General features: G+C 27.4%; 1 protein-coding gene across 4 annotated transcripts in view; it reads left to right on the top strand.

The window, feature by feature from the left end:
• The window catches only part of LOC135927469 (obg-like ATPase 1), a 124,909-nt gene that overhangs the window by 78,137 nt on the left and 19,113 nt on the right, over positions 1–27,659 (top strand). For 3 of the 4 annotated variants that reach the window (XM_065463465.1, XM_065463462.1, XM_065463464.1), the window contains one exon: positions 129–327. In XM_065463465.1, coding sequence (XP_065319537.1) covers positions 129–327 — 199 coding nt within the window. Of the gene's footprint in view, positions 1–128; positions 328–27,149; positions 27,217–27,659 lie in introns of those variants that run through there. The other variant, XM_065463463.1, reaches the window with a different exon arrangement.

Genomic DNA, 27,659 nt, shown 5'->3' with positions numbered 1-27,659 from the left:
TTTTTAAATGGCTCTGGTTTAGGATTTATCGTTTGTTATTTACTAATAAAATTTATTCTTATCTCATCTTATTTTATAAGAAATATAATATTACTAAATGACAAATTAATAAATACTCATAATTACAGTACTTTTTTACGGCGGGAGCGGACGAGGTGCGGGCATGGACGATTCAGATTGGAACGCGTGCCCCACAGGCAGCGGGTAAAATTCATTCAGCATTTGAGAAGGGTTTCATAATGGCCGACGTCATGTGCTTCGAAGATTTTCAAGAATCACAAGGCTCCGAGGCCGCCGTCAAAGCTTGTGGAAAGTACCGTCAGCAAGGTATATTCTGACTATCGTTATTTGTTTATTAGCAATTGAATTAAAGTCTTAAAAATGAGTTATCATTTAAAATACATATTACGTTATATACATTTTGGTGACTAATAACTAGCATTTTGCTGATAAGTTTAAAGTTGATGGAAAATTGGTTTTTCGCTTGAAGATTAGTTTATATGCTTATAAATTTTATACCCTTTTTTGTAATATGAGAGATATCCATAAGGTGATTGGAAATGCTTAGTTTGATAGAAAGAATGACTGAATATCAGACTTGCAGTCTCTGAACTCGGCTCATATAGCCCGGAGCGGGTCGAAAATTGTAGCTTTTGATAATCCCGACCGGATTTAAAAATAAATTATATACCCATGCGTCTTCTCGCTTTAAGTATAGGCCTATGCAGAATTTTTCACCAAAAATTTTATTGGTAATTTTAGACCCACTCTTTGAATGCCTTTGACCTATCATTTTAAGATAATGTAATTTTTACCAGGGATCCAAACCGAACCATCCAGTATTTTTTTATTGAACCTAAACCGTTATATGATTTTCCTAACCTAAATCGAACCGCTAAAATACCTGTGAACCGGTTCGAGCCTCATAATTTTGTGCTTATAAAATATGAAAGTGATTTAGTATTGCTAAAATTCCAGTTTATATCCTAATTGTTTTAAAGATTATTATCAATCAAATCACATTTTTTATAAATAGCAGCCATTCTATAACATTTTTGAAATATTTTTAAGCTTATAATACTTAGAAAATCGAACGCTTTCAACGTTCATTGACAAAAATCGAACGCGTTAACGTTCGTTTAAAATTTTATGATAAATTTTTTTTTATATTTAATTTAATATAAATAAATGTCTTATCTTTTTTAACACAATATATTAACTATGTTAAAAAATAATATAGTTTTATTTTGATAATATAATTATAAATACAATATAATATAGCGAATAAAAAGACATTTTTATTTATAAAAAATTTTTCTTATTAATTTTATTAACAATTGTTTTAAAAATTCTTCTGATAGACAGGAACGCTTGGAAGTTAATATGGCATTATCTATACTAAAAACGCGCTCTACAGAAGCAGATGAGAGGATTGCGATATTATACTTAATAAACAACTTTTTTTAACGTGGGGAATTTATTAAAAACATTTATTGTTTTGTCTTTTTCTTCAAAAAATTGAGATAAGTTATCCCCAATCCATCCTCTACTTCCTCGTCCAAATAAAGGATATCTCGGAATTAACAGTTCTTGCATTATCATTTCTAGGGTTTTCAATCCAACTATCTAAGTTTTATATCTTCCATTGAATAATCTTTCATGCCTAATTATGTTTTCTTTCTTCCCTTCTCCTTCCTAGTTTTTATCTACTATTTTCTTTTTATAGATCTTTTTTAAATCCCTTATCTTTTCTCCTAAATTCCATTTTTATATTTTTCACCTTCAATAATTTTATCTTAATAATATATTATATCGCCTATTCAAATAAATAAACCAATGACCAGTTAAATAAACTTTTAAGAACGAAATATTGACGTTTGATTGTATTGAAATCAAGTTTTAGAACGACATTGTCTGGAATATTATTTGAGAGGGTAATGCGAGCAAGATGGGCCGAAATTTCAGAGCCTCCAGGTACACCAAACCCTAGCTGAAGTGGCGACAGGAATGAAGAAATAGATTCCTTTATTCGTGAGGCAATGATCTTAGAGATAGTCCTTCTGAAGAACGACCCAACAGCAATTGGGCGGATACCTCCATCCTTTTTTTTTGAGGGCTATAAGGCGGGCACCAAAGAGAATAGGAATGATAGGTGGTGGGAGGAGTCCATTGAGAATTAAATTTAATAACCTGGTAAGGTTCTGCAAGAGGGCTTTGCATGATATGTTAGGTTTTAAAATGTCTTGGATAAAAATAGCACGAATGCCATCTAGGCCTCCGAATAACGCTATAAGTTTATTTTTTATAGGTTCGTTCTGTGGAAGTTATATCCATGACCATTGAAGCTTGAATACTGGATGTATAATTGGAGAAAGAACTTATTGATCTTCATGTTCAAACAAATCTTTAAAAAAAAATATATATGTATAATTAATTTGATAGCGATAGGTTTAATACCTTTTATTAATCCCACTTAATACTTCGTCTCTCAATGGTTGACCATATTTTAGGCCACAAATTTTTTTAGAATTTGAAGATTTTGAAACTTATATAATTTTTGGGCAAATTTAACATTTGGTAAGTATTGAATTAGTTCCTTCAATATAGGATGTTACTGTAAAATATTTATCAAATTTAGGCCATGATGTTAATTCATCTGATTTTGAATTTTTAGAATCAGAGGATGATGATGAAATAATAATATCCATGCTTATGCTAATCTATTAAATTAAAATATAATAAATAATATTCATTAATAAACTATAATAATGGCGTGTTTAAAAAAAAAATTGAAATGTGAAAAAGAAAAAACAGTTGATTATAAAATATAAGACTTATTCAGATTAATGTTAAATTTTTCAAATAAATTAAAATAAAAAGTGTTTTTAAAATTGAACGTTAAATTCTAACCGTTCACATTCAAAGTTCTTCAAAAATAAAAGGAACGCCGTTCATCATTTTTTTCAAAAAAACGAACTTCGTTTTTACAACACTACTTAGAATAAATTAAATCCAATATATATTGTTTACATATAGTATTATAAATGACACATTAAAATGTAATATTACTGATTGTGACACAACTATGAAGAGGTATCACGGAGCAAATCTTAATTCGCCTAAAAAGAAACCACCCTCTTGAAGTCAATAAAATTAACAAAATATCAAAAAATAAAATATAAAATTTGAATATAGGTTTATATAGTTAAGTGTTCAAACCGGTTTTTAAAGGTTCGATCCGACCAGATATTTTTATTTTTTTCTACTAACCTGAACTTTTAACTGTTATTTTTATTCGAACCGATATTCATTTCAGTTCGGATCCCTGGTTTTTAACTCATTTTAAAAAATTATTACTTATACTTAATTCTTTTAAAATGTATTGTTTCTTTATAATAACATAAAGTACTTATATTTTGGGGAAGAGGGGACCGAGGGAAGTGTATCGGGAATTTTTTTATTAGCTTAAAATGATAATTACAAAAACTGGAAAATTTGATCGCTTTCCTTAGGTTACGCCAATTATTTGAAGGCGTAAGCTAATATATTATAATAGTTATATCAAATTAAGCAATCACTGTTTTATAAATACTAAATTTGACTTGATAAATTGTTTTATAATATTTTATTTTATCTGACTGATTGATAACTAGAAGAAACTAAAACAATGTATTTCTTAAAATTTTTGTTTTTCAAGTGATTATCAAACTAAATTTTTTTGCTTAATATTAAAATTTCTGCAAAAAATATATTATAAATTTTAACCAGTTAGATAATGCAAAAGGAACGATTTTTCTAATTTATATAAAAGATAGTCGGGGTAACTAAAATTTCGGCCGGGTCTTGATTTTCCATGTTTGTTTAGTTTCAATACATCTAGGAAAATAATTCCCCAGGAAAAATCCTTGAAAATAGTTCCCCGAATTATTCCAGAAAATTAATTCCCAGAAAAAAATTTCCCGGAAAAAATATCCCAGGAAAATAATTCCCCGTTTTTTAGATAGTAAAAATTAGAAAATTAAGGAGAAAAATTTCCTATAAATATATCCACTATATAAAATAAAAATTTTAGAAAATTAACAAAATAAAAAAAATTTCCTGTAAACCAAAATTATAAAAAATAAAAGTAGTTAATGTTAAAAATTAGAAAATTAATGAGAAAAATTTCCTATAAATATATCCACTAAATAAAATAAAAATTTTAGAAAATTAACAAAATAAAAAAAATTTCTTGTAAACCAAAATTATAAAAAATAAAAGTAGTTAATGTTAAGCTAAACTTAAACTAATTTATTTTTAAAACATTTTCGAATAACCCTAAAACATATAATATTTAACGTTATGATCTTATCCCGAACCCAGTTTTAGTAAAATTTTAGCAAAAATATAATTATAAAATGAATTAATGCTTAACTTTATCATACCCCTGATTTTAGTTACCTCATAGATACCTAGTTTCTATGATATTTAACACATTATTATCAGAAGTTAACCCTTAATTGTAAATGTCCTGCGCGAATTTTCCATTTAAAAAAATTTTTAAGAATGATTTTTTGGCCCTGACCATCATTCTGCTTTAAATAAATCGAAATCTGAATTTTGTTTTTTAAAATTAACTAGTGTTGTTAAGCGGCTCAATTTGAGTCGATTTTTAAAAATGGCTTCCTCGATATTTTAGCCAGAAAAATATTATCTAATCTTCGAGATTTAGCTAATAGATGCCCAAATCCTTGTGCTGCCACCTATGAGCAAAATCTGAAGGCTTGCATTATATTTTTCTGAGTAAAACATTAAGTTAGCCGTTTTTAAAAATCGGTTCAAATCGAGCCGTTTAACAACACTAAAATTAACCTCTCGTCCATTAACTAAAATAAAATTAAATAAATTTTTATTTTATTTTAAACATCTCTCATATTATTATATCATTATTTTTTTATATAATAATTTTTTAAAATTTATAACTTTATATTTATTACATATAGATAAAATATAATTACAAATTCCGAAATATATTTTATAAAAAATATTTATATCACATTTTATAAATCTTTAGTTAATAACTATCTCAAAGAAATATAGTACATACTCGGAAAAAAAAAATATATATATATATTAAAACATAGATATTTATGGAAAATAATTTTAAAGATTTATAATGACTGGAAGAAATTTCAGAAGAAATACCTTCATATCAGTTTATTTTCATTAAAAATAATTATTATTACAATTTTACATGGTTTTTTTAAAAAAAATTATAAAATTATTTATCATTTCCAATAAGTTTTGTTTAAATATCCTATTGAGAGATTTTAATTAAGGATTTTTATAATTATCTTCAAAAAATGGTTGGTCATATGAATTATTTTTCAATTAGCTGGTAATAAGGATTTGTTTGATATAAATTTATTTCTAATATTCTCAATTCCCCTTTTTATAAAATAGTTATCCCTATAATCTTTGTAAAAATAATCGATTGTAATCGTTTCATCATAGCCACCCATATTATTTGATGTCACATTTTCTTTCCAAAATGTAAAAAATCGATTTGAATACTTTTTATGTTATCACTGCTAAATTATAAGGTATCAAGGCCATCACCAAATTTTTTTAGTCTCATATAGTGTTGTAAATATGTCTAAAAAAATCAAACGCGTTCAACGTTCATTGACAAAAATCTATGAATGCGTTTACGTTCAGCGTTCATGTACTTTCAAAACTTTATAAATAAATTTTTATAAAAAAATTCATTTAATATTTAATTTAATATATAAATACCATATATTTTTTAACACAATATTAGCCATGTTTAAAAATTAATTGTTTTAACCCTGTATTGCATACTGTGTATCTCAAGCCACATACCACAAATTATATAATAAATATTTTATAAATAAATTTTAAATCAATTGCATGGTGTGTATTTGAAGCCATATTCTATATCTTCGATTGGAATTTTAATTTGGGCCACGTGATCTATTATTTATTTTTAATTTCGCATTTTATTAAACCCTATTTTTAAAAATGGCTATTTTTTTATAAAATTTTTCTTCTCAATTTTCTACACATCGTAAAAGGATAAATAATATATTTGACAAATTTCAAAACATTAAAATTAGATAAATAAAAGGTAAAAATTAATGTTTATGAAATTATTTTATATATATTTATTATTTTTGATAATTATATTTTGTAATAATCATACGTTGCTTTAAAGACACATTATGCAAATAAGGTATTTTATTTGAGTTTTATATTTTTAGAATTATGAATTGTGGTACCATACCTAATGATAGTGAAGATTCAAATTTAAGTGAATCGTCTGATGAGGAGTTTCTGTCAACCCAAAATAATGATTTAGGTATATTTAAAATGTATGCTCTTATATAATCTATAAATATCTAGATTTCAATGAGAGTGATGAATCGGAAGAGGATGAAAATATAAATAATGAAAAAGGAATCGTGAGAAAAATGATTTGGAAAAATTGCTTAACTAATTTACCATTAGTTATTCCAAAGTGGAAAGGAGAAAACCCAACGGTTGATAAAGTAAAAAAACCAATGGATTATTATAATACATATCTCAATGATTTATTACCTCTAATTGTTTACGAATCAAATTTATATGCAATTCAATGTAATTCCAACAAACCTTTGAATTTATCGATAGATGAATTAGAAAAATTTATAGGAATTATTTTTTACATGTCAATTATTAAACTTCCCAGAGCACGTCTCTACTGGGCCACCAATACAAGACAGGCCAAGGTGGCTGATGTCATGACCCTAAATCGCTGGGAACAAATCAAATCATTCATTCATATAAATGATAATGACAAATTTATTCCACTTGGAAGTGAGGGCCATGACCCACTTCATAAAATTAGACCCTTGATAACTATAACCAATAATATACTAAAATCTTTATCGATAGGGGAAAATATTTGCGTAGATGAGCAAATAATTCCATACAAAGGGATGAGCAGATTAAAGCAATATAACCCCCAAAAGCCCAAAAAATGGGGCTATAAAGTCTTTCTACTATGCGGAGATGATGGCCTTCTCCATAATTTTGAAGTATACTCTGGGAAAATACTACCAGCGGAAGGATTGCCTGATGTTGGAGCAAGTGGCAATGCTGTGCTACGTTTAATTTCTTATATACCACAGCAAATTAATTATAAATTATTTTTTGATAACTGGTTTTGTTCACCAAATTTGCAAGTCGTACTCGCTCAAAGAGGGATATTTTGCGCGGCCACGGTCAGAGGTAATCGACTACCAAATATCAACTTCCCAACAGATAAGGAGTTGAAAAAAAAAGGACGAGGATTTTTTGTTTCAAAAAAAACAATAATAAACGGGGTTGAATTAAATTCAGTGAAGTGGCACGACAATCGTGCTGTGACCTTATTGAGCACTTTTGTAGGTGCACATCCTCTTATCGATTGCGAAAGATATGATAGAAAAAAAAAGGATAAAATAATGATAAAATGTCCAAACATTGTTAAAGTTTATAATAAATCAATGGGAGGTGTAGATCTTATGGATTCTTTACTTTCATTATATAGAATTCATACCAAATCAAGAAAATGGTACCATCGAATTTTATTTCATGTATTCGACATGTTACTTATAAATTCTTGGTTGCTATACAAACGGGATTATAATAGTATATCAATAGCAGGCAAGGATCGATTAAGTTTGTACAATTTCAAAATTTCGGTGGCGGAAGTCCTTTGCAAATATGGCAAATGCACTAACAATATTCCAAAACGAAAATCAGTTCAAACTGGTTATCGGGAAAAATGTAAAAAAGGACCAGCTCAATATTTACCACTTCAAGAGGTTAGGAAAGACCTCACGGCTCATTGGCCAAAATATAATGATAAGAAGGGTAGATGTAAAATGCCAGGATGCTTATTTATAACAAAAGTATCTTGCAAAAAATGTGGTGTATATTTATGTTTTACGCCCACAAATAATTGTTTTATAGATTTTCATGAAAATTAAAATGTTTAAACCTTTAATATTTGTTATATTTAAATAAAATTTTATATATTTATAGTTTAAAGTACAATAAAAATTATTGTGGAAATAATTGAAATTTGTATCCTTAATTGCATAATGTGTATTTAAATCCACATACCGTTCATCTTCTAAGAAATTTAGAATTTTTTTTAAAAAAGTGAGCCATGAGATTATCAATAGTATCTAGAGAAATAAAAAATCTAGTTTGCCAAAAAAAAAATTATTCTAACATAGTACATGCAATACAGGGTTAAGTGAATAAAAAAATATTTTTATTTATTAAAAATAATTTTTTTTATTGATTTTATAATTAATTTATATATCTATAAAATTTATTTATTAACCCTTCAATACTCCGGTGAAAAAAATGACGTTAGTACTCTGGTGGGGTTTAATAGACCCCAATTTCAAATGTGATCTCCTTTTGTATTAAATATTTTGGTTTAATATTTGGATATAAGATAGAACAAACCTTAAACTTGATAAAATATTTATTTATTTTAATTTATTATGCTTAGATTAAAAATAATGAGGATAATTATGATTTGTGCCAAAATTTTCTAAAAAAAGTTTACTTTTATTAAATTTTAAATATTAAATTGAAAAAATTATCTATCATATCATCATTATATTTCATTATTTTGTATTCTTCAATATAAAACAAGATTTACATTAATACATGCAAACATAAAACAAATATAGGACATTGAAATTTGTTAATTTTGACTTATCACATAAAGTATTAATATGCTCCAAACATAATTATTTTTCCCATATTTGACGAAAATATTTTGTTTTCTCATCTTTACTGCTATGACACATACTACACCTTCCTCTTGAGTGGATAAGATTTATATTTTGAACTTAACCTAATATATTGCATATAGATCCCTTCAAATGTCAGGACAATCATTTTTGTTGTACTTCTAAATATGGCTTAATAAGTTCAATTGATATTTTATATATGAAATTAATTCTTGTAAGGATATTTTTGTGTTTGCTATATGATGTCAATTAATTGATATTATGTTTAGAAGTGTGTAAGACCTGCTTAAAATTGTATCATTTTTTGTCAACCTATTTTTAGTTATATTATAAAATGTTATAATTTCAGGCTTACTTGTATCATTTATATTAACATTTTTATTATGGTGGAAAGTTGATAGCATTATGACATCCTTTTCTTTCTTTGGATATGATGATAATGTTATTTTTTCATATCCAACTCAAATATATGAAAAATGATATTACATTTTTAATAATTCTATTATATCTACTTTCAGAATATGTGAAAATCATAATAAATAATAAAAATAATTTGAAAAATGAGATAATTATAAAAAATTTTCAAAAAATTACCTATTTACTCTGGTGGGGTCTCACAAACCCCAATCAGTCACAAAATGTTTATATCTTAAAAACTATTCAGCCAAAATATATGAAATTTGTAATATATATTCTTAGATATATTTGATGAAGCTACTGAACATTCCAGATTATAATAATAAACCGTTTTTATATAATATCAATTCTAACAAGCCTGGGGTCTCATATACCCCACCGGAGTATTGAAGGGATATAAGATATACAAATTTTTAATACTTTAAATTTTGTTAAACTACTAAAATTTAAAAATAATAGCGAAATTTCAAATAATCTCACCAAAAATAAATAAATTCTAAAAGATATTAACTATTTTATATCTATATATAATATTTATTGATTTTTAATTATAATAATCCTCTTTAAATTAGAACTTGAAGATTTTGAAACCTATATTATACTTTTAGGACACATTACATTTGGCAAGTATAGAATTAGTTTTTTGAATATAAGATGTTACTGTAAAGTATTTTATATTTGGGTCATGGTAAGTTATTAATTAAATCATGCCTACCCTAATCTATATATAATAAAATTTAAGTAATAAACAATACTATATGACAGAAATACTGGCTGGTTAAAAAATTCAAATTTGATAAGGGAAACAAATTAAAAAAAATAATATTTTTTATTTTCTAATGAATATAAATAAGAAGATTTTTAAGATTGAACGAACGTAAAAAACGAACGCGTTCCTCAAAAAAATGAACGTGTTTAAGGTCAACTTCGTCAAAAATAAAAGGTTCATCATTTTTTTTCTCAAAAAACCGAACTTCATTGACGAACGCGTTCAATTTGAACAAGTCTCATTTTAAAATTAATCTATATAATCGCTCAGAATTAAAACTGAAACACCTAAATGTTGAGAATACTTAAAGCTCAGAAATAATACTGAATATCCACTATTATTTCATAATGCTCTGATATTAAACAGAATTGCTCAGAAAACGGATTATCAATGATAATTTGATAAAAATATATGAATGAATAAAATTTTAATATAGTTTCACTAATGCCTTTGCGACACTTTCTCTCTAAGATTTTCGCTATTATAAATTGGCTAGCTCGGTAAAAGTTCTTCTTTAAAAAATTCTTGATATGATATGAATTTCGCGACATTATTCTATAAAATTAATTAGCTTTAATAAACATTAGCAATGTAATTCGCCAATTGTGGTAAAAGTTTTGCTGTCTTATTGATTTATTAAATTTAAAACTTTATTGAGTTTGAAGATTAATTTTAATATAAATTGTGATTTCAACTTGAGAGATTTTTTATATAAAGAAATTGCAAAATTATTTTATTAAGTCTATGTTACAATAATTTTAACGTTATTTTTATTTTTTATTTAATTCGCATATAAATATAAATTGCAAGACATTACATTTTTTAAAAGAAATATAATATAAAAATAATTATTTATTTTTTAAAAATTTATATTTTAATGAATGTATTAAATTAAATATTCTGTTTTTTTCCGGTATAATGTGTTATTTTTTTTTCAACTTTAAATCGTTTTTTTGAGCTCGTTTTTTAAAATTTGATTTTACCGGAAATGTATTCCAGCATGTTTAGAATACCTATCTTATGAAAATAATTTTACCGATAACTTTTGAATCATTTATAATTTATGTGAAAAATCAATGGAAAAATTAATATAAATTATATTAAGTTCATAAGTTCATGACAAAATTATCTGAAATTTATAGGGTAGGTATTCCAAACATAATAGAATACATTTACGGTAAAATCACATTTTTAAATTCAAAAAACGAACTCAAAAAATAATTTAAAGTTGAAAAAATAATTTATTGACGGAAAAACACATTGACGCTAACATATATATATATATTAAACAATTTAGGTATCCCGTCTTTACAGAGAATCTTTTATAGAGAATGCAAATATAGAGAAACTTTTATAGAGAAAACAATTGTAGAGATTGTCGTTTATAAAAAACTAGTTGATAACCCTTCAAAAATGACGGGGATGAGAATTTTATTCGTTCTTTTACGATAATTCTTTTTACCCCTCCCCCTCCTCCTTCAGGCCAATTCCAACCCATTAAGACTAAGAGAGAGGAATTGTCTTTTTTATTCAATGATTGATGAATAATATATTTTACCTTTATTTGATGATGGATGAATCAGACATTTTCCTTTTTATGAGATGTGATTTCGAAATTTATATTTTAAATTACAAAAATGAAACAATATCTCTTATTAGCACCCTAAATACTAACATTATTTACCAGAGCTCCTGTTAGTCAGAATTACTGTTCACTCCCCACCGCGTGAAGGTAGGAGATGGATTTTAGGGGAGCAAAGAAATGAAAAAAAGAATGAAAATAAGAAGGAAGAAATAGAAAAAAAGAGACAAAGATATGAATTATAAGAAAATATAATAAATATTTAAACTTCAAGAGTTGATGATTATCGGGTTACAACACATATGCATTTGTAGCCATATAAAAAATATAATATAATAAATTTTATAATATAGAAAATTTTACCTAAAAAAGGAGATTTCAATCTCTTTTCTTTGCTCAAGGTGGTTTCGTTTTTGAAGATGATGTTGTGATTTCCTTGCTCATAGTTTGTCGTAAATAACCTGAAATAAAACGTGTAAATTGATATTAAATAGAATATACTGTTGTTGGTGAGGAAGATGGTTTAGCGATGGTGAAGAAGTTCTCTTTTCTTTGCTCAAGGTGGTTTCGTTTTTGAAGATGATGTTGTGATTTCCTTGTTCGTAGTTTGCCGTAAATAACCTGAAATAAAACGTGTAAATTGAAATTATAAAATAGAATATACTGTTGTTGGTGAGGAAGATGGTTTAGCGATGGTGAAGAAGTTCTCTTTTCTTTGCTCAAGGTGGTTTCGTTTTTGAAGATGATGTTGTGATTTCCTTGCTCGTAGTTTGCCGTAAATAACCTGAAATAAAACGTGTAAATTGAAATTAAATAGAATATACTGTTGTTGGTGAGGAAGATGGTTTAGTGATGGTGAAGAAGTTCTCTTTTCTTTGCTCAAGTTGGTTTCGTTTTTGAAGATGATGTTGTAATTTCCTTGCTCGTAGTTTGCCGTAAATAACCTGAAAAAAAACGTGTAAATTGAAATTATAAAATAGAATTTACTGTTGTTGGTAGCGATGGTGAAGAAGTTCTCTTTTCTTTACTCAAGGTGGTTTCGTTTTTGAAGATGATGTTGTGATTTCCTTGTTCGTAGTTTGCCGTAAATAACCTGAAATAAAACGTGTAAATTGAAATTATAAAATAGAAATACTGTTGTTGGTGAGGAAGATGGTTTAGCGATGGTGAAGAAGTTCTCTTTTCTTTGCTCAAGGTGGTTTCGTTTTTGAAGATGATGTTGTGATTTCCTTGCTCGTAGTATGCCGTAAATAACCTGAAATAAAACGTGTAAATTGAAATTAAATATAATATACTGTTGTTGGTGAGGAAGATGGTTTAGCGATGGTGAAGAAGTTCTCTTTTCTTTGCTCAAGTTGGTTTCGTTTTTGAAGATGATGTTGTAATTTCCTTGCTCGTAGTTTACCGTAAATAACCTGAAAAAAAACGTGTAAATTGAAATTATAAAATAGAATTTACTGTTGTTGGTAGCGATGGTGAAGAAGTTCTCTTTTCTTTGCTCAAGGTGGTTTCGTTTTTGAAGATGATGTTGTGATTTCCTTGTTCGTAGTTTGCCGACCTGAAATAAAACGTGTAAATTGAAATTATACAATAGAATATACTGTTGTTGGTGAGGAAGATGGTTTAGCGATGGTGAAGAAGTTCTTTTTTCTTTGCTCAAGGTGGTTTAGTTTTTGAAGATGATGTTGTGATTTCCTTGCTCGTAGTATGCCGTAAATAACCTGAAATAAAACGTGTAAATTGAAATTAAATATAATATACTGTTGTTGGTGAGGAAGATGGTTTAGCGATGGTGAAGAAGTTCTCTTTTCTTTGCTCAAGTTGGTTTCGTTTTTGAAGATGATGTTGTAATTTCCTTGCTCGTAGTTTACCGTAAATAACCTGAAAAAAAACGTGTAAATTGAAATTATAAAATAGAATTTACTGTTGTTGGTAGCGATGGTGAAGAAGTTCTCTTTTCTTTGCTCAAGTTGGTTTCGTTTTTGAAGATGATGTTGTAATTTCCTTGCTCGTAGTTTACCGTAAATAACCTGAAAAAAAACGTGTAAATTGAAATTATAAAATAGAATTTACTGTTGTTGGTAGCGATGGTGAAGAAGTTCTCTTTTCTTTGCTCAAGGTGGTTTCGTTTTTGAAGATGATGTTGTGATTTCCTTGTTCGTAGTTTGCCGACCTGAAATAAAACGTGTAAATTGAAATTATACAATAGAATATACTGTTGTTGGTGAGGAAGATGGTTTAGCGATGGTGAAGAAGTTCTTTTTTCTTTGCTCAAGGTGGTTTAGTTTTTGAAGATGATGTTGTGATTTCCTTGCTCGTAGTATGCCGTAAATAACCTGAAATAAAACGTGTAAATTGAAATTAAATATAATATACTGTTGTTGGTGAGGAAGATGGTTTAGCGATGGTGAAGAAGTTCTCTTTTCTTTGCTCAAGTTGGTTTCGTTTTTGAAGATGATGTTGTAATTTCCTTGCTCGTAGTTTACCGTAAATAACCTGAAAAAAAACGTGTAAATTGAAATTATAAAATAGAATTTACTGTTGTTGGTAGCGATGGTGAAGAAGTTCTCTTTTCTTTGCTCAAGGTGGTTTCGTTTTTGAAGATGATGTTGTGATTTCCTTGTTCGTAGTTTGCCGACCTGAAATAAAACGTGTAAATTGAAATTATACAATAGAATATACTGTTGTTGGTGAGGAAGATGGTTTAGCGATGGTGAAGAAGTTCTTTTTTCTTTGCTCAAGGTGGTTTAGTTTTTGAAGATGATGTTGTGATTTCCTTGTTCGTAGTTTGCCGTAAATGACCTGAAATAAAACGTGTAAAATGAAATTAAATAGAATATACTGTTGTTGGTGAGGAAGATGGTTTAGCGATGTTAGGAATGTTATATCTTCGCTTGTCACTTGAGCGATCTGCAAAGAAAAATCAAATTGATTTTTTGAACTGGACGATTTTCTTGAATATCCCTATTTTTTTCTTCTTTCTCAATTTCTCCTAAGGTTTTAAAACTAATAGAAAATGGGTTATTCTGTCTTATTAAAATATCTAATCTTTTTAAGAGATCCTCATTGCAACCAGAATTTTCTTTCATGTGTAACCTGCCATTAACAGCCTGGGTGGTCTCAAGGACATATAGTTGTGCAAATTTAGGAGGCATCCCAGTGGAAGGATATAAATGAGATGCTCGGTGATAAATTTGCCCATGAACTCTAAAACAATATGGGCCTGGGTTTAAACTAATATAAATCTGTGCTCCCATGGATGCGAACGCAAGTGAACTATTATAAGATCTTATATATTTCATAAAGTTTGAATGAAATTCATTGTTAGGATTAGATAAAAGGTCTTGTGTAAAAGGAATATATCGGATTGATGGTATCTTAACTTTACCCTTATGACAGCAATTCTTAAATTTGCCATCTGTGGGTTTTTCCAATAAAAAATTTAGAGAATCGCAATAATCGCACTTAGTGTTGAGTAATCCACAATAATGTTCTTGTACTAATGATTGTTGTGCAGAAATATTTAAATAAAATAAATTTGAAGCCTGCTAAAAATTATACATATAATTTAATATTTATGTGATTATTCAGAGACCTGCAGACCCGGTGTAATTGTAAAATCAATACCATCAAAAATCAATACGTTATTGATTTTTATAAATCTTTGATTCGACATTTATATATGAATCACAAAATTTTATAAACTCAATCAATAAGGTCCATTTAATTTATTTGAATTCATAATATCATTTATAAAACTTTGAATCAACAATTATATAGCACTTCACAAATTACAAATAATGAGTAAACAAATATAAAATATATAGGATATCAAGAATTGTAAAATAAATAAATTCCCTGATAAATTATATAAAAGAATAGAAAATCATATTTATCATTTTAATATATTTAAAACTATTAAATCTATTTTAAATAAAATTTTTACAGATCGAAAATGGCCGCCAATATTTATAAAGCGATGAAAAAATATATAATAAATAAATATTTTATAATTTTAATGGTCGCCAATATATTTGAAGCGATGCAAACATCTTAAAAATCTATACGGTATTGATTCTACAATAGCAATATATCACTACGGTATTGAATCTATAATGATATCAATACGGTATTGAAGTTACAATGGGTATTGATTTCACAATCAATACACCGGCTCTGATGTAAACATATGCCAGGCTTATAATAATTTTTTCTAAAATATTCCATGGGTAATTACGATTATGTAGCACATACTTATTTTATCTTATATTTTGCCCGTCAAGATGATAGTGAAATAAGAATTTTCTTTTTTATTAGTTGATGAAATATATTTTTTATTGTGGACATAAATTAAAATTAATAACCATATACTTCATAAATAAATAATAAATTTTGAATAACCCCTGATGATGGATAAATTAAAAATTTTCTTATCTATCTTATGAGATGTGATTCAGAAATTTATATTTATTAAAATATTTGTTATACATAAATTAAAATTTTTAACTTGGTTTGTTTTTATTGATTTGGGTAAATTAAGATTTTGGTGAATAGTAGATTTTGGTAGTGTCTAATTTAAAAAAATTTATTTGTTAACATAAATTAAAATTTTTAACTTCGTTTGTTTCTATTGATTTGGGTAGATTAAGATTCTGTTGAATGGTACATTTCGGTAATATGATTCGTAGAATCTAATTTAAATAAATTTATTTGTTAACATAAATTAAAATTTTTAACTTTGTTTGTTTTTATTGATTTGGGTAGATTAAGATTCTGTTGAATGGCACATTTCGGCAATATGATCCGTGGAATATTATTTAAATAAATTTATTTTTATACATAAATTAAAATTTTTAACTTCGTTTGTTTTTATTGATTTGGGTAGATTAAGATTCTGTTGAATGAATGGTACATTTTGGTAATATGATTCGTGGAATTTAATTTAAAAAAATTAATTTATTAAGATAAATTAAAATTTTTAACTGTGTTTATTTTGATTGATTTTGGTAGATTAAGATTCTGCTGAATGGTACATTTCGGTAATATATATCGTGGAATCTAATTTTAAAAAAATCTATTTGATAACATAAATTAAATTTTTTAACTTCGTTTGTTTTTATTGATTTGGGTAGATTAAGAGTCCGTTGAATGGCACATTTCGGCAATATGATCCGTGGAATCTAATTTAAATAAATATATTTATTGTCATAAATTAAAATTTTTAATTTGATTTGTTTTTATTGATATAGGATCACTGAAAAAATTATACTTAGATATTGCACCAAAGGTATCTTGTGTAGGAATCTAAAAAAAATAATAAAATAGATTTTAATGGCCCACAGTAATGTTTACTTGTTCTTGATTTTCAGTATCTTCAAGATGATTGGATGTTGAAGCAAATTGTTTATTTCCAGTATCTTCAAGATGGTTGGATGTTGTAGGAATAAGACTTTGCTCGTTCCTTATCTTGATACGACAAAGTGCCTGTCTCTTTCTAGCTTTCTCCTTATGTTGATTTATTATTAAAATTTAAAAATATAAGAATTACTCAATTTTATAAAAATAAGTTTAGTTTAAAATATTTATTATTGTGGACATAAAATAAAATTACTAAATATATACTTCATAAACATATTTATAAAAAATAATGGAAAATATTAGAATAGCAAATATTGAGTTAGCCGTTTTTAAAAATCGGCTCAAAACGAGCCGTTTAACAACACTAAAAATATTTACATTTCAACTATGAAATATAATGCTATTTAAAATAAAATATAATATTATAGATGATGGCGCTAAATATCATGGAGATTAAAACTACAATTTAACATAACTAAAATACTTCCGAATTTGTTAATATTAATTAAATATTATTAAGAATCACTCCCTATTTAAGTAGGACAAACGTCCAATAATTAATAAAGAAGTTGAATATTACATAATATATTAACAAAATTATAATTGACTATTATCACGTAAAATAATTGACTATATAATGTCACAGTTGTAAGTGCAATAATAAATAAATTATATATATATGAAGTCATGTTTTTATATCAATATTTTATTTGTGTAAATAAAGTTACGTAAAAAAAATATTAAAAAAAAAATCAAAGTAGCGTAAAAAGTAGCTAATAGCGCGCTACTCATTTGAAAACGATAGCGGTAGCGATAGCGCGCTACTTTTAAAAGTAGCGTTTAACAACACTGGTTGAAACAAATAAAGTCATCGAAAAAATACAACAAATAAACTGAATTGTATTATTAAAATGTTAATTTTGATATATTTTTCAAATCCCGCATAAATTTTTTGAACTCTATAATTGTCCCATATATAATATTCTCTATAAAATCAAGATCTAGAAAATAATTTTCTATAAAATAATTCTCTACAATGTAATTCTCTATAAAATAATTCTCTACAATGTAATTTCTACAAAATAATTCTCTATAAAAGTAATTCTCTTTAAAATCATTCTCTATAAACAACATTCTCTATAAAATCATTCTCTTTGAAGTCATTCTCTATTAAGGACCTTCTCTATAAAATAATTCTCTTTAAAATCATTCTCTATAATCGACATTCTCTATAAAACCATTCTCTATAAAATCATTCTCTAAATTAATTCTCTATAAAAATTATTCTCTATATAAAACATTCTCTATAAAACATTCTCTATAAAACATTCTCTATAAAACATTCTCTATAAACTACATTCTCTATAAAACAATTCTCTATAAATGCATTCTCTGTAATTGTTTTCTCTATAAATGTTTCTCTATAAAATACATTCTCTATAATGGTTTCTCTATAAAGATTGAACCAACAATTTATATGATAATAATATATAATAAAGTAACAAAAAAAATTTAATTTGTATATTTTTTTATATTACAAAAATAGCGGTTTAATTTACAATAGAATATGAATATATATTTTATAATATAAAATGATATAAAAAAAATCATGTAAATGTTATTCAGCAAAAATAAGGACGTATCTTTACCTATGTACAAGCATTTATTTTTATGTTTTTACTAATAATAACAAGCCTTTACCAATCTATATAATGAAAATTAAGTTAATTCTGAATTAGAATATATAATATCATGAGTAAAAATATAATTTTAATAAATATTTTTTTCTACTATTTTTTAATTTACAGACATAATTTAATATTTCTGACTATTTTTTTCTATTATTTTTATTCCTGATCACTATTCTAGGTTTCCCATTCAAAAAAAGGAAAAGTATAATCAGGAAAAGTATAATCAGGAAAAGTGTCAATCATTAAAGGAAAAGGTCCGATCAAGAAAGGAAAAGGTCAGATCAAAAAAGAAAAGTGCCAATCAAAAAAGGAAAAGTCCCAAAGGTTTAGGAAAATGTCCCATCATAAAGGAAATTTGTTAAACAAAAAAGAAAAAGGTCCAGTTAAAAAAGGAAAAGAGTCAAACAAAATAGGAACAGTTTCAATCAAAAGATAAAAAATGTCAATAAAAAAAGGATAATTCTCATTCGAAAAAGGAAAATCATTATTTTTTTAAAATATTTTTTAAAAAAATTAAAATTTATTTCTTGTCAATTTTTCTTTTACTTTTTTTAATTTTCCTTCTTATTTTATTTCTAACTTTTTGCGATTTTTTAAAGTCATTTTTAATCCTTATTTTTCATATCTTTTCTCAATTTATTTTTCTTCTCATTTTTGATAATTAATTTTTGCCTTTTTAAAAATAATTTATTAAGTTTCCCTGTTATCATCTTCACTTCTCTACTGCATTTTTCATGCCATTTTTAACAATTCTTTCCTATTCTTTCATCCTGCATAACAATTTTTTGACTTTTTAAAAAATTTTTCTCATGTATTTTTATCTTTTAAATTAATTTCTCTTTTGCAATCAATTTTTTTTATTAATACTTCTTGCATATTAAATTATTTTCTTTACAATTACGAATTTTTTTAAAGGATATCAATCGATAACTAATCAAAAGATCTATTCAACTGGAGATGAATCTCTATCCCTTAATGGCCGAGTTTAGGTCTGATGGATCAGGAATATATTCATTAGAACAAAATAATATGGGTATCAAATAATAGCTAATTTAAATATCTTTTCACTGATAGTATTCATACTTGGTCCTGATTGGTGGAACCTGGTCTGGGAGATGGATGGAATTAAAATAAAATATTAATATATATATATATATATATAATAAAAGGTAATTAAAATATCTTTTAATTGTAATAATTATCACTATAAGTAGCGGGTCAAAGTCTTGGGGAGGGGTGTGGAATAAGTTTATTTCTCCCTCTCCCTTCCAACCAGACAGAATCCTACATATCAAGACCAAGAATGATTACTTTCTGTCAAAAGATATTTAAATTAGCTTTTATTTGACACCCATATTGATGTTTTGTGTTGATAAAAATATTTTTGACTGCCCAAGATCTCGACCCGTTTACTTGTGATAATTATTATTACAATCAAAAGATATTTTAATTACCTTTTATTTGACACCTATATCAATATTTTTACCCCCCCCCCCCACTTCCACCCAAGCCTCAGACCAAACCCCACCCATCAAGACCAAAAATGAATACTATCAGTCAAAAGATATTTAATTAGCTTTTATTTGATACCCATATTGATATTTTGTGTTGATTAAAATAATCCTGACCCCCCCCCCCCCTTCAAATTCCACCCGCCTTAGAGTGATAATTATTGTTACAATCAAGATTTAATTATCTTTTATTTGATATATATCAATATTTTTATTTTTTTACTCCTCCCCCCTTCCACACACCCCCAGACGAAATTACCCAACAAGACCAAGAATAAATACTTTCAGTCAAAAGATATTTAAATTAGCTATTATTGATACATATCGATATTTTGTTTTGATAAAAATATTCCTGATCCACTAGACGTAAACTGCCCATTAAGTGGGAGAGATTCCAGTTGAATAGATCTCTTGATTAGCTATCGATTGATATCCTTTAAAAAACTGAATTCTCAAGGGATCCCTTTAAATCCCGTGATGATCCCGGATAGTTCTGATCCTTTTAAAAATTACGAACACATATATACATCGTAGTTGTTAATAAAATAATTTGATATTCAAAAAATATTAATAAAAAAATTTGATTGCAAAAGAGAAATTAAAGTTAAGTGAAATTTCAAAAATACAAATAGAAATAGAAAAAAAAACATAAAAGTCAAAAAATTGTGAGGTAGGATAAAAAATGAGGAAGGAAAGAATTGTTAAAATATGACATAAAAAATGGAGTAGAGAAGTGAAGAAAAATAACAGGGAAAATTAATAAATTTATTTAAAAAAAACGAAAATGAGAAGAAAAATAAATTGAAAAAAGATATGAAAAATAAGGATTAAAACATAGAAATCGCAAAAAGTTAGAAATAAAATAACTAAAATTTTAAGAAAAATTGACAAAAATGTTCATAATTTTTTTAAAAAAATAACGATTTTCTTCTTTCGAATGGGAATTTTCCTTTTTTGGTTGAATCTTTTCCTTTTTGATCGGACCATTTATTTTTTGATTTAACCTTAACCTTTATGATTTGCCCTTTTTCTTTTTTGATCGGACCTGAATGGGAAACCCTGTATATAGAATAGGATGATGTGGCTTTGAATCAAAATGTTAATTAATTTTTTAAATTATATAGATTTCCAATTAACAATAAAGCTCTTTTAACTAAGTAGACCCATGCAGTTAAAAGAGAAATTTTTAAACCAAATACTCATGTCTCTGCATTGCACATTTTTGAAATGAATCTTTATCCAATATCTACAAATTATCACAATCTTGGTATTTTTATTTTATCAAATAAATGCTTTTACCGGATTTTTAATTTTTTCCATTAACAAAATATTTACAAAATCTAAATGGCCTATATATGTGACAATTTCAATGGAAGAAATGGTTTCTTAATGCAATATTATATTAAAGTAACAAACAATTAATTGTAAGTAGTGCTGTAAATTAATGTCGTTCTAAGGGCGTTACCATTTTTGAAGAAATGGAATGTATTACTCGTTACCTTCTTCTAGAGGTAACGAATAATATTCGTTTAAAATTTTTCTTAAAAAATATAGAAAAAACATTATATTGTATTATTAAATTATTTTTATTTATTTTTTAAATTTTATAAATAATTTAAGCCAATTACATCAACCACCAAATTCCTTCATTTTTAAGTTTTGCTGTTAAATTTTCAAAGATTGTTAATCTAATTAATATTGATAAATCAATGTACGTAAATTTATTTCTTTTTAATATTATAATTTATATAAAGAATATTATGTCGATTTCTTCAGATGAAGGTGAGTAGTAAGGCCTGCCTTGGCTTTAATATGAAACATTTTTATACCAATGAAGAAAACTATGGGTACAAAGTTTACACTTTGTAAATGTAAATTGTGTCCCAACTTAAATATTTTAACCTCAATTGTAGAATAAACATGAGCATTCTCCAAACTATGTAGCCATTTTTAAAGAAAAAGTGAGGTATCTGATTAAACTGATTATAACAAGAGGGCACTCTTTCTAACTCGGCGAAATTAATATAGTCTTATTAAGGAGAATGGCCATAAAATAACTTATCTTGAGATAAATCCAAATTACTCAGATTTTTAGATAATGACAAGTCGTTCATAGAGGAATATTGTATGGCATATATGATTTTATAGGTTATGGAACCTGCTCTTACGGTTATTTTAAAATAGTTGGGAAATCCCAGTCCCACGATAACTATTATAATATTTAAAAAATGACTTTAAATGATTTTATTTTGTAAGCCACTTATAAATGCAAATATTCTGTAAGACAAAGATAAAAGGTACACAGTTTCGTTCATGATTTATATTTTGATTTTATTTCAATTGAATATATATTATCAGGAATAATGCATCCGCTATTTAAATCAGAATCCCCTCGAAAACTAGATGAGAAGGAAGAATGCTCTAATTTATTTCCTGTTTGAGAAAACATCTTGACAAAGAAAAGGCAAACTTAATTCCTTTAAAAAACAACACACGTACAGATTATTTTCTAATAAAGATTATAAAAGAATTGTATTAGGATCTAATAGATTCTTTTGACGATGAACTTTCTTTTTTTCAAAATAAAGTTTATTTTTTATATTTAATAAATTCCCTTAATTAAAATTTTTATTTTTCCAATATAAATCAACCCTCCCATCCTATGCGCCAGTTGAACGTTAGCACGAAAGCTTTATTTAACGCTAAACACTCCTGTTCATCTGATCAAAATTTTAAAAATCAATTGTTGTTATAAATAAATTTAAATTATTAAAAAATATCTTATTTTATAATATATTATTTTTGTATTGTTTTATTTAGGGGTGGCATAGTGGGTTATGATGTAGTCTTGGAAATAGAAGGTCCCAGGTTCGATCCTGGTAAGGAACTTGAAAATTTTCAGGTTTTTCTTCGATGATGTTTAAAGACATATGGTAAGATGAATTTCGGAGCTTAGAGATGACACCCCGGTCACCGACAGGCTTGGACAGCCGGGTGCTAAGGATACTTGTCCAATAAACAAAAATGAAAACGCAAATGTAAATATGAATATGAAAGCTAGGGCGTTCCCTCCAAGCGACGCGCAGGGTGTAGACCTCCATCCTGCGAAAAGTAAATTAAAGGTCAAAGCAAAGGAGACAAGGTTAGCAAGTTTGAATATTGGTACACTTAAAGGTAAGACAAGAGAATTGGCATCAATGTTGAACAAGAGAAAAGTTAATATAGCGTGCATACAAGAGACGAAATGGAAAGGTCAGAAGACTTTAATGATTGAAGAAGGGTGTAAATTGTACTATAATGGAATTGTAAGCAATAGGAACGGTGTCGGCATCATCCTCAGTCAAGATTTAACCTCCTCAGTAGTAGAAGTCAACAGGATCTCTGATAGACTAATGAAGATAAAACTTGCTCCTCAAACGGGTTACAAGGAAGAAGAGAAAGATGACTTTAGAGCTATCCTTGATGAAGCTGTAATGGAAATCCCTAAGGATGACCTAGTCATAATAGGTGTTGACTTAAATGCGCATGTGGGAAAAGCAATAGCTACAAAAGGCATCATGGTGGTTTTGGATATGGAGAAAGAAATGATGAAGGAGAGCATGTACTGAAATTTGCGCAAGCCTTCGACCTTGCCTTAACCAACACCTACTATAAGAAAAAGGACAGTCATTTAATAACATATAAAGTGGTACAAAGAAAACCCAGATAGATTACATGCTTATCTCTCTCAGAAGATTAAAAGATGTAATAGACTGCAAAGTCATCCCAGGAGAAGATATTGCCGCGCAACACAAGCTACTAGTCATGGATTTACACATCACAAAAAATCCACTCAAAACAAGATAAAGGAACCATGCATCAAATGGGGTAAATTAAAAACAATGACAGATGCCTTTGCAATTAATGCAAACATTGAAACAATAGATTCCTCACAAGTCAGTGAAAAAATGTGGCCAGACCTTTCATCCAGATTACTAGACACTGCCAAATCTCGACATTAGGCTTGACAAGGGCAGGCAACAAATCATACAAAGAACTATGGTGGTGGAATGAAGATGTACAAACCACGATAAAGCAGATAGTACAAATCAAAAAACCCAGATAACAAGATAAATTACAAAAAATCCAAGAAACTAGTTACAAAGGCGGTGGCTAGGGCCAAAGCTATGGCATACGATAACATGTATGAAGAACTACATACCAAAAAAGGGCAAAATAAAATATACAGCCAAACAGCGAGAAAAGAATTCTAGGGATATAAACGGAGCTCCGAAAGTATTCAAAAATAAAGATGGGAAATTGATAATAAAGGAAAAAGATATAATGAATAGATGGAAAGAATATTTTCAGGAGCTTCTTAACTTTAATCCCCACATACTATATCTAGACGAACACTCTTCATGTCTAAACCTTATACAACCAATAACAGAAAAAGAAATAATCACTTGTCTCAAGCATATGAAAAACAGCAAAGCTAGGGGTCCAGATGATATTCCAATAGAAAGCCTTAAAGCACTAGGAGATGATGGAATACATCTCCTCACAAATCTCCCAATAAAATACTGGGAAATGAAGAGATCCCTCAAAATTGGAGACAGAGCTATCTAGTTCCTATCTTTAAAAATAAAGGGGATCCACACAATTGTCAAAATTACAGGGGCATAAAACTGTCACACTGTTTTAAACTCTACGGAAAAATAATAGAAAAAAGGTTAAGTAATCAAAATAGGAGAGACTTGGCTTTATGCCTGAAAGATCAATAACTGATGCTATCCACGCAATTAGACAAATGAGTGAAAAATACAGGGAAAAGAACAAAAAGCTACACATGGTCTTTCTCGATCTAGAAAAGGCCTTTGATAGAATCCCAAGAAAACTTATCTGGTGGGCGCTACGCCACATAAAGATTCCCGAAAAATATATAAGAATAATACAGGATATGTATATGGGCCATACAACTATGGTCCGTAGCACAACAGGTACTTGAGCAGACTTCATAATAGCTGAAGGAGTTTATCAGGGGTCGGCTCTCAGCTCACTTCTCTTCATTACAGTAATAGATGTATTAGCGTGGATATGATATTTGCAGATGATATTGTGATACTTGCCGAATCAAGGATGAAATGAAAGAAAGATTGGTGAGTTGGATAAATATCCTAGAAAACGGACTAAAAGTAAATAGAGAAAAGACGGAGTATATAGTGATGGAGGAGATGAAACAGAGAGTATTGATATATATGAATGGCAGATATCGGCAATTGAAAGCTGCAAATATTTGGGCACCACTATACAAACAAACAGCACAATAGAAAAAGAGATAAAGAGTAAAATTAATCAAGGGTGGTTAAAGTGGAGATCTTTATCTGGAGTGCTATTTGACAAAAGAATCCACACAAATTAAAGGGAAAAATTTACAGTTCCATAGTACAACCAACTATTCTATATAGTTCGGAAACATGGCCAATTAAGGATCAGACGAGAGAAGTTTACAAACTATGGAGATGAGAATGCTGAGGATGATTGCTGGGGTAACAAGAAAGGATAAAGTGCGCAGTACAAGAATACTAAGTAGTTTAAAAGTAGTGCCCATTAAGACTAAGTTAATGGTAAACAGACTTAGGTGGTATGGGCACACAATGAGAAGGCCTATGAACTATATAGGAAATAAGGTTGAGAGTTTGGAAGTGATGTGCAAACGTAAAAGAGCAAGGCCAAAACTTCAATGGGGCCATAAAGTTAGAGCCAATATAAAGAAGTATAAATTAGATTAAAGAAATTGTATGAATAACATAAAATGGAGACAGATGTTGAAGGAGCTTACCACCAGAAAAGGTGAAAGCTAAAGAGAGAGAAAAATATTGGGCTGGGCTTGGGGAAAATTTTTCAAATTATTATCAGCTTAGAAACTTGGGAATTTTTTTTATTATTAACTATGGGTCATTGGCCTAAAAAATTTTTTACAGGCCTGGGCTCGGCCTAATCAAAAAACCAAGACCCCAAAAATTTGATTTTGATTGTATTTTTAAATTCATTATGATTTTTTAAATATTTTTCAGTTCTCAACTACCAAAATTATTATGATCTTTCATTGGGTTTGAAAAAAATTTTTTATAATGGCTTTGTACCTTGTATGGGAATTTTTTTTAATATTAAATATTAGGCATATGTTATTAGGAATATTTAACAAATAATATTGATATTATCAAGTAAAAGTTTTAAATATATTTTGACTCAAACCATAGTATTTACACTTAGTTTTAATGGATTGAACCTGGTCTGAAGGGGAGGGGGTAAAAAGAATAAAAAGTGGATATTATTTTCAAATAACAGGTAACAACTAACATAAAAGTTAGGAGAAAATTCTCATTCCCCGTCTTTTTTGACGAGCTATCTACTAGTATAATATAAATTTACTAATTCCCTCATTCTTCGACTTTCTATAATAAAAGTTACTATTATTCTTTCATTTAGATTAATTGTTGATATATGCCATAATTAAGAAGTAGGTGTTGCATAATCGATAGTTAATGTAAAATTTGACATTTCTATATAATTTATTATTAGTGTAAATAGTAGTGTTGTAAAGTAACGTCAAAAAGTAATGTCGTTACTAATCGTTACTTTTTTTGAAGAAAAGGAACGCCATTCGTTACCTTCTTCTAGAGATAATGAGCAACGGTAACACGTTTCTTTTTTTTAGTAAGAGTAACGCAAAACGTTACTCGTTACTTAAAATATTTTCTTAAAAAATATTTAAAAAAGAAAATCATATTTTGTACTATAAATTTACTTTTATTTATTTTTTAATATAAATAATTTAAGCCCAGTTTTAATTCATATCTACCACCATTCCTTCATTTTTATATTAAATACTCGTTGTTAAATTTTCAGTCGAATGTAAATAATGATAATATTAATCTATTTTATAATTTATTTTAAGAATATTATGTCCATAAGTACTTACTTCTTCAGATAAGATGATTTAACCCTTCACTGCCAATTTGAAACATATTTTACACCAATAAGGAAAATTAAGGACGCAAATATTTCAACTTCAATGTCCAGCAGTTCAAACTTAAAAAGCATATGAAGGTACAAAGAATTAATATATAATTATTTTTAAGTTAAAAGATATCGAGGATATCTGTGAATTTTACAATTTAAATTCAAGTTAAATTTTCGAAGAAATGTTGAAGTTTAGAAATATTTATAAGATGGCCAAAATGGGGAATGTAATTATTACTCTTTTCAGGGGGGTATTCTGCTTCATTCGCTTAGAAAGTGTAGGGGCCACTGTTTTTAACAATACTTTAATAATAAAATATTAAATCATGGGTATAAAATATCCATTAAAAGAAGTATTATTTCATAATATTTTGAAAAGCTAATCATGAATGAAATTAAAATTTTAGCAATTAAATTATACTATAATATAGGGCTGGGAACCTACATTAAAACCCTAAAAATAATATATTGGTGGTTCAAAATATTATATTAGGTTTAAACAAGATCTTCTATTTCTTGTTTTAGTATTGC

This window comes from Gordionus sp. m RMFG-2023, chromosome 3 (genome assembly GCF_954871325.1).
Source record: "Gordionus sp. m RMFG-2023 chromosome 3, tfGorSpeb1-WG-v2, whole genome shotgun sequence".
Classification (NCBI taxonomy): domain Eukaryota; kingdom Metazoa; phylum Nematomorpha; class Gordioida; order Chordodea; family Parachordodidae; genus Gordionus; species Gordionus sp. m RMFG-2023.
The sequence above is the reverse complement of the archived record's forward strand: the minus strand, read 5'-3'. Positions and strand labels throughout refer to the sequence as shown.